The 9,914-nt window shown below is 34.6% G+C and overlaps 1 protein-coding gene across 3 annotated transcripts in view; it reads left to right on the top strand.

The window, feature by feature from the left end:
• Positions 1-9,914, top strand: part of LOC106873355 (transcriptional repressor p66-beta) — an 89,154-nt gene that overhangs the window by 18,103 nt on the left and 61,137 nt on the right. The window contains exon 1 of one of the 3 annotated variants that reach the window (XM_014920685.2): positions 1,184-1,529. The exons of 1 other annotated variant lie outside the window; for it this stretch is intronic. Coding sequence is in view for 1 of the 2 variants with exons in the window: in XM_014920684.2 (XP_014776170.1) it covers positions 7,129-7,150 (22 nt within the window). In the remaining variant the exon portion in view is untranslated. Of the gene's footprint in view, positions 1-1,183; positions 1,530-6,966; positions 7,151-9,914 lie in introns of those variants that run through there. One more of the 3 variants, XM_014920684.2, reaches the window with a different exon arrangement.

The raw sequence follows: 9,914 nt of genomic DNA on the forward strand, positions 1-9,914 counted from the left end.
CATATATATTTATATATAAGTACATATATATATATATATATATATACACACACACACACACACACGACGGGTGTCTTTCAGTTTCCGTCTACCAAGGCTTCCACTCACAAGGCTTTTGAGCAGCCTGATGCTATAGTAGAAGACACTTGCCCAAGGTACCACAGAGTGAGACTGAATCCGGAACTATGAGATTGGAAGAGCAAGCTTCTTACCACACAGCCACGCCTGCGCCTATGTATATGTAGACAAACACACACACACACACACACATATATATATATATAGGCATACTTACACACACATATATATATATACAGTTATACACACACACACAGACATATATATATATATATATATGTATGTGTGTGTGTGAGAGAGAGAGAAAGAGAAAGAGTGAGAGAGAGAAAGAGTGAGAGAGAGAAAGAGTGGGAGAGAGGCAATGCGATTGCCTTTTTTGTTATCCGTTTCTTTTCTTGCTTTTTTCTTTTCATGTCCTTGCGTAGTTCACTCCACCTCTTTTTATCTTCCCTGTCGTTTCGTTTCGCTCTTTTTGTCTCTCCCCCTAACACTTTTTCATCAAACCCTTTCACATCCTTATCTTTCCCTTCCTCTCATATATGTATGTGTGTGTGTTTGTGAGAAAGAGAGACACACAGTCACACATATGTAAAGGGTATATGTATATATATATATATACATATACATATAGATATACATATAGATAGATAGATGAATATATATTATATGCATATACATTACGTATATGTGTGTGCATTATATATGTATGTATCTATATTAGAGTCACTTTTCTATTCTTCCTAACACTGATTTTCTTTCTTCTTCCCTTCTCCCTCTCTTTTTTATATAGACATGCCTTTGTCACTCATTCAACTCCCCTCTATATTTTTATCTATCTTCTTTTTTCTCTTTTATATTTCCCTCCCACCATACTCTTTTCCCCTCTCTCTATTTCTTAATCTTTCTCCATATCTTTTACTCCCTCTAACTTTTTTCTTCTATTTTTCCCTCTCTTTTAAACTGTTATACGTTTTCTTTTTCTCCCCTCTTCCCTCTACTACAAAACTTCTCCTTCCTCTTTCTCCCCACTCCTATGTATTATCCTTGCACTCAAACTCTCCTCCCCCTCGCTCTGTCTCTTACGGACAGCATCAATTTCTACTCCTACTTCTTCTCTATCTCTCCCTCAAACCACTCACTCACAGCTTGAGACAGGTTCGGTGATAGACCGACCTCGTCCTTCTCACATTTTTTCTTTTTTTAAAAACCCCAAACTGTATTTATGGATTTCTAATCACCCGAACCAAGGATTCTTGTATATCATTTATTATAACACATACCACCACCAGTATTATTATTATTAATAATAATAATAACAATATCTGGATCACCCGTTGTTATTATTTTCATTATTATTATTATAATTAATTTAATTTTTCTCCTGTTCGGTGGTTTATTTGTGTTATGAAAATAATCTTGACTCTATTTAAAAACACCAGAAAGAAAAAAAGGTATCTCTTCTATGTATTATTTCACTATTGTCTTATTTGTGTTGTGTATATATATATATATATATATATATATATATATATATATGATGTCTCTCTCTCACTCATCCTCTCTATTTCTATCACTCTCTCTCTGTCTCTTCTTTCTCACTCTCTTGAGTGACGAGCAACGGAGGGGGGTTGATGTAAAGATATCGGCGAATCGACTCCGTAACACGGTTTCGATTTCCGCCTGGAACAGCATCATTTTTATACTTCATCAACATTGCTAATGCCTCGGAGGAAGGCCACAACATCCTTAATGTTTCTTTTTTTTTTTTACCCTCTCTCTAAAAAAAACAGACGGAAAATATCCGGTACTTGTTAGGAAGGCTGATTCTTATTAACCATGCATGATGGTGACATAATGATGATTCTTATCGTTAGGGCATATATCTGAGTATATAAACTAGGAATATTGCATATCCACCCGTTACTAATTATTCTCTAAAGCAAATATTTATCAAAAAATATGTATACAAGAAAAAAAAAAGCACGAAAATAACTTCAAAAATATTTAAAATTTTCAGATTTGTTTACATTTTTTAGCCGACGTTTTGGTTATGTTGTGAAAACTTGTAATCTCTTGAACCGTGTATTTATAGACTATAAACTGTTATTGATAAAAAAAAAATAACTATTCATTGATGGTCATCTTTCAGCAAACTTTTAAGCATTTTTTAAATATTAATCCTTGTGATTATTGTAGTTGTTTTGTATTTTGTTTTCTTTGTGGTTGGATTTTGGAGAGATCACCGAAGATGAATGTTCATGTGTAATCTATATGTAACTTATTTTACTATTAATATTATATACTGTTAATATATAAGTATAAATATATATATTTATAACTTATTTACTTTATATATATATTGTGAATGTCGAATTTTAACTCGGATGCCTCTGAATATAAACTCTCGCCAATGCTTATACACACTAGATATCCTCTCCATCCTTGCCAAACTAATGGTGTTGGGGGTGTTTGTTCATCTATAATAATGACGATAATAGCAATATATACTCAATCATGCATGTTTATATATATATATATATAGATATATATATGTGTGTGTGTGTGTATAGCTACACGTCGAAATCATCAAATCTTAGTAATCGATTGACACCAAATCGCGCATATATACAGATATATGTATACATATAATAGATATGTCTATATGCATGTATGTGTTCATGTAATCATATGTGTGTGTGTATACATATGATCTTTATTGCTATCGATCGCTAATGATTTAGTTATTTGGTGTTTTAGCTCTTGCAGTGTTTAACCTATAATCTTACACTTTTCTCTCTGTTTCTCCCTCCCTCATCTCTTTCACTCTATCTCTCCTTTCTCGTTCAGTCTTCTCTATCTCTCATCTTTCTTAGTCACTCTCTCGTCGATTCCTTTCATTTTCACTCACTCTCTCTATCTTTTAATCTTTCTTCTCTTTCTCGATCTCTCAATCACAATATGTACTTCGTAGTTTCTAGCGATGCTTCACTAATCATCAAACAATCCTTTCAGCCATTTCTACAAATTTTATTTGTAGGGCGGTCATAGACAACAAACTGTCGAAATTCCTTCCAAATATAATCCTTCACTATTTTTGACAATAAATCCCTATGGAGTTGATTAAAAAAAAAAGTACTTTTAATATACTCATTTCTCTATTCACAATATATTTTCTCTAAACTACAAAGAGAAAAAAAGTCTTGTATTAAATTAACTGGCACGTCCATTATTTTGGCGCTTGGGTCTTTTAGTACCGAGCACCAAATTATTGATGCAAAATGAGTTAACCACAGTATTTATTACTGATATTTATTTTCCCACCTCTTCTCCATTTGATTTCAGAACTGAGACACCAAACCTAAAAAAAAAATAATGTCGATTTTTTTTTATCCCGTCGAAATTTCTGCTCTTATGGCCTGAAAAATTCCTACTATCATTCTCTAAAGCCATTTCTTATTATTTGGGAATGGTTAAATGGTTAAAATGAATTAGTCTTGGATTTTTTATTTCACTGACCTTTTTAAAAACTTACTTGATGTCAGCAGTATCTTTTACATCCTGCTTTTAAAGTAACATTAATCCGTGCACGCACAGACATACATTTCTAGTAATAATGTCTTCATAATACAGAGACACGCTCCAAGCTGTCTCTCTCTCTCTCTCTCTCCCTCCTTTTCCTTCACTTTCGTAATCTTCTTTCTCTCTCCGTCCCCCTCCTTCGGTATTCGTTAGTCTTTCTTTCCCCACCCTCGATTATTCTTTACTCTCTCTCTCTCACTATCCCTCCTACCTTCCTGATGTACCAAAATGGTTGACTTGACTCATACCCGACCGTAGCTGGTCGAAACGGCGATTTGTGCCTTATATATATATATCTATATATAGATATATATCCATCTATATATATATACGCATATAAATTTTTTTTAAATACACACACATATATAGTTTCTTTCTTGGTTCGTTATAAGATGTTGTTATTGCTTCGTTATTGTTGTTGCTATTAAACATCTGTGATTTTGATCTGATCTAATAGTTATGACATTACAAATACAGCACAAACCGTTCATCGGAATATACTGTATGTATATATATAATTGTGTTTATGTGAAAATCAGTTGAACATTAAGTATGTGGATCACTCAGTACTTTTCAGTAGAGTACCATGTTTTTACGAGGTTGACAGTGAGTTCGAAGTTTCGGCTTAGTTGACATAAGTCAACTTGTCACCTTTACATTTTTTGCGACTATATATATATATATATACACATATATACACACATATATGTGTGTGTAGACGGGTGCAAAATGACGATACAATGCATTTGATCTATTCATTGACTTATCAGTAGAGTAGATAAAAGTAATGGGGAGGCAGAAAATTAGTGATAAAGATAGCTAGTTAAACTTGGAAAATCCCTCCCACCATTTTTTCTTCTTTACTTCTAAATATACTTCATTGGGACTTGAATTCCTGTTTACCTTCCCAAGCCTTATTTTATTATTCTTGGAATGAATTCTGTGGAATATAGCTAAATTCTTTTACCGTCTCTCTATCTGTGTCGCTCTTCCTAACGTTTTTTTTGTTTTTTTTCTTTGACACATTTTCGTCTTTCTCCTTCCCTCACTTGAAATTTAAAAAAGAAAGCAATTCGGGTCATGTTTGTTACCTGCCATCGACATTTCATATGATGTGGTGGGGAGACCCCTTATCCCATTAGTTAGTTCCACTATCCAAGCATTACTACTCTAATATATTATTTATATTGTATTGATACAATAATAAACAAATGTTTGTTGTGGTTTCGAAGATTTGTTTCTTAAAAAAAGGTGATGTTATTTGTGTGGGGAGCTTTAAATAAATCATTTCGCCCGCCTCTCTACTATCGAGACCGACTGGGTTTGGCTACATGTGGCCACCCGCCATTCTCTCTCTCTCTCTCTTTATATATAAATTAACGTTCTCTCATTTTCCACCCTCTTTTCTTGCTACAAATAACTTTATATCTTAATTTCCTGTGTCTAGCTTTTATATTTCGTGCAAAGCTTAGTAACGATGCAGAAATGTTGGATATTCTTTCGTTTCAACATATTTCTGATTTTATATATTTTTAAAAATATTTTTTTTAATTGATTCGAAGAAGAAGCGAAAAGTTTTGGCGAATGTTTTTTTTTTCTTTATTTCGTTTTTTAACAATACGTTATCTAAAAAACAAAAATGAATTTTTGTTTTTGTTATTGAATATTTTTTGTTACTAAATTCGCCGATAAAAATTTTATTCACTTCAGTACATTTTTCCTCTGCATAATTAATGGCAGCCATGATATAATTAACAATGGACTTTTCACGTGTGTACCTCTGTGTGTGTGTGCACATATATGTATGCCTATTTCAATATGTGTGTATATATATATATATATATAAACTTTAGTGTGTGCCTATATCTATTTTCATGTGTATACGTATATACACATACATTGTGTGCATGTGTGTTTTATTTCTGATTAAATCCCACATTGCTTTCATAATTAACAATTGATATTGAGTCGTCTTTTTTATCCACTGATCTATGGCTAAATGTACTTTTTGTACAAGTTGACATGTCATGATGTAGCTTTCAATTTATAACGTCTTATATATACATATTCGATTGCACCCATGGCGAATCTTAAAAAATAACTTATGACAGACTTCAGATTATATTCCTTTTATTTATTTCATGCGTATTTCTGATAATTAAGTGGATATACTACTTGATGTCGAGCTATTTTCTCATCTTCGAATAGCCTAATAATACTTTACCAATATCTCGTTTATAAGTTTTTACATTGTATAATTTCCCTTGTATTTAAAGGTTTTTCCGAATTGTTTTTTTGCCTCCACTGTTATTTTCTTAGTTGTATCGGTGTTTGTAGATTTAATAGCATTAAATACACTATTCAGCCAATAACACGTGTATTTGTGTGCAAATATTAATTCTTTTCCTCCCACCTTGCATCAATTGCCTTCAAGTTTATGATTAAACATCATTTAATAATGTTTTATTTCAACATATCTCTACTAATCATAATTTAAGGTTGTTTTAATGCTTCGATTTTCTTCAAGAATTACATTCTCCAATCTCTGCTTTTTAAATTATTCTAGTTATTATTATTATTATTATTATTAGGTTCCCTATCCCGCATCATCATGTAACGTATTCGTATGCAGGCATGTCTTCAGCAGTAGTAGTAGTAGTAGCAGCTGTGAAATCTAAAAATATATCGATATAATATTAGTAACGTATTAGATGTATTGCATTTTCAATGGTTCAATACTCTTTTTAATGGATGGCGTGAAGTGTGTGTGTACAAGAGAAGGAGCTTGATGATGATGGTGGCGGCGGAGAACGACCGTGAGTATCATCGAAGTGGTGTGTAGTTCTTTAGGTCTCTGCCAGCAGCCGGCTACACACATCAGGCCAGACATTTACACACATACACTCAACACATGTAGCAAACAATCCGTGTAATATTGGCCTCTTTCTTCTTCCATCTCGAGATAGTGGAAGCTGTCGGTGTGTAGAGCTGTGTGGTATGAATGTTTCTTCTCTGCTTAAGGCAGAGAGAGATCCTCCCCCTCTCCTGTATTACCAAGGTGTCAGAAACTGATTAAACGTCTCGCTGTTATTGCTGCTCCACACACTCCCCGTATTTACGTCTCTCTCTTTCTCTCTCGCGTTGTCCTTTGTTGCCGTTTTTGTTGCTTGGCGCACTCCCCCGTAATACATATCGGTTTGATCATATTACTTAGCATTTTTGCTTTCCTCATATGTCATCTCCCGCTCTCTCTGTCTCTCCCCCCCCTCTCTCTAACGCGCATGCACGCACACACACGTTCTCGCTCTCTCTCTCTCTCTCTCACACACTCAGATATGTTTTAATTATAATTAATCTATATATTCAAACACGTCACACGCATACACACACAATATATAAATGCAACCATACACATTCACCCGTACATACATACACACACGTTCTTCCTCCCAGTCATAAAATGCTACTGGAATGGCGGGTGAAACATCAAAAGGTAAAAGAAATATATACATATAATATATCTTGCATTTTTAGGTTAACTGTATTATAGATCTCTTACACTTTGAAATAATTCTTACATTGTTTACATATCAAATTTGTTTGGCAGTACTTTTTTTTTTACCATTTTCCGCTCCTAAAATTTGTTTCATAACATTGCTAGAATTTGTGCTGGCCATTTGCGATGTGACGTATCTGTTGCATGTTTGGTCTAATTTCGCCTGGAAGAACTGTGGTGTCTTGTGTTAATGGTCGTCGTCTCGTAGTACCGTCTTTAATTACCAATTTCCTAGTGCCGCCATTTCTCGATCCACCTCTGGTGCGCGCGCAACGGCAACCCGTAGGAAGTGGAACTTGTTGCACTTCGTCATGTCACCAAGTGATATAATACTTCGGAGATAGAGAGAAAAAGACTTGCTTTTCTTGATCACTCCTTTAGCTACACTTTCCGTCTTCGACCTGCTCTGCTCTTATATGTTGCTCGATCAATCGAATGCTAGGTGTAAGCTGTGTAAAATCTCACTGTTACCACCCTAGACTGCTTAATGTTTCTAGTAATGCAAACAACGTTTATGATTTCTCGAGGAAAGGTGCAAGTCTAGGGTTTTCTCTTTGGAGGGAAGTTGAGGGTGGTTTGTACTTTTCTAGCAATGAATAAGAAGCACTTCCAAATCAGGTCGCTGTAACCTATTACAGCAACACGGGGCGGCCCGCAAAATATAGGTCTGCTTCTAATATTTCCAGTTTTTGTTTTGGAGTGGTATACAGTTGATTTTTTTTTCTTCTTATCCGATCGCACTAATATTACCTTTTTTGTACTGAAAAATTTGTCAATAATTTATAAAAAATATATGAAAATAAAATTGTAAGAGTTCCCAAGACAAGCGTGGCTATGTGGTAAAAAAAGTTTGCTTCCCAACCACATGGTTCCGGGTTCGGTCACACTACGTGGCACCTTGGCCAAGTGGATTTAGACGGTAACTGAAAGAAGCCTGTCGTATATTGTATGTGTGTTTGTCCCCTACCACCTCTTGACATCCGGTGCTGGTTGGTTTATGTCCCCGTCTAAAGATTCTTCAAGGCAGTGCATTAGCATGGCCTCAGTCTAATACAGTGGTTCCCAACCTGTGGTCTGTAAAGGTAGTACTGAAGGTCCGTGAACTAAATTCAAAATTTCATATCTATATATATATATATATATATATATATAATATATATGTATATATAACCACACATAAGGATAGGCATATTAAAAGGGGTCCTTAGTGAAAAGGTTGGGAACTGCTGGTCTAATGACTGAAACAGATAGAAAGTAAAGAAATTGAATAACGATAGCGTGGTAAGAAGCTTGCTTCCTGATCACATGCTTTTGGATTCAGTCCCACTGCATGGAACCGTGGGCAAGTGTCTTCTGCTATAGCCTCGGGCCGACCAAAGCCTTGCGAGTGAATTTGGTAGGTGCAAACTGGAAGTCTGTCGTGTATATGTGTGTGTGTGTATTTATGTGTCTGTGTTTGTCCCACCCCATCACCACTCGGCAACTGGTGTTGGTGTGTGTATGTCTCCGTAACTTGGCGGTTCGGCAAAAGTGACCACTAGAATAAATACTGGGGTTGGTTCGTTCAACTAAAAATTCCTTTTGGCGGTGTCCCAGCATGGCCACAGTCTAATGACTGAAACAAGTAAAAAATATATATATAAACATTTATATAGCATAACAACTCTGAGTCACTTGTTACATTTACTCATATTTTGGCAACGTTTTAGCACAAGTAACAGAATGGATCTCGTGAATTGTTGGAAACAAAGTTGTTCCAATAACCATGGAAGTGGTAAAGGTAATCTTTACTCGATGACACAGATCGTCGTCTTTGTTGCCTAACTCATCACTGGAATTCAAACTGAAGTTACATTATGCCCTTTGGTGAGATGTATAGGGCTTGTTTCAGTCTATCTGCTGTGAGTGTGTATATATATACTTTTAAAATTCAACAGGTTGGTTGTTCACATGGGTATCCAAGTGTGAAAATATTCATTCCAACAATTAATATGCAAATATCTAAACCAGATGAGGAAAAGAAAAAAGCTTCTCTGATAGAATTTCTTTTCAGGTCATATATATATATATATATATATATATGTGCCATTTGTGTGTATAGAAACCTGGACATGTTTTACTTCAACATTTCCCATAAAAATTTTAAAATTTTTCTCACATTAATGATGTTTTCTTTGTGTCTTATAACTAATATTAGGAACACTGTTGTCCAAATTTTTTTATGAGGTGTGAAAGTAATTGTCCTATTTCCATAATTTCATGTATTGCTTAAAATAATCCCATCATTGTCAAAGACTAGGCCAGTTTGCTGAAGTATTTGGTCTCTCTCTGTCCACTGGTGCAATGTTATAGACTGGGTGGTTGAACTGCTATTGCCTCTATAGTACTTATCACCAAAACAAGAATACAGAAGAGGAGGAAAAAAGGTTTTGTGATAGAACACTACAGTAATGTGAAAATGGTGTTTTGGGAATTAAAATTGTAAGATTATATTTTGAATGCATGGGCCTACAGGAATATATGTGTGTGCACAGTAAGTGCCTTACTCAAAGCTCTTGATTCTTGAGTCACTGTAAATTCTCAAATAAAAAGAATATATAGGACTTCATGTTTTGAGTTTTATCTTGTTTACACTGCTAAACTAATATATATATATGTGTGTGTATGTGTATATATCTATGTATAAGTGCATGTATGTATA

Source organism: Octopus bimaculoides, chromosome 2 (genome assembly GCF_001194135.2).
Source record: "Octopus bimaculoides isolate UCB-OBI-ISO-001 chromosome 2, ASM119413v2, whole genome shotgun sequence".
In the NCBI taxonomy this organism is placed as follows: Eukaryota; Metazoa; Mollusca; class Cephalopoda; order Octopoda; family Octopodidae; genus Octopus; species Octopus bimaculoides.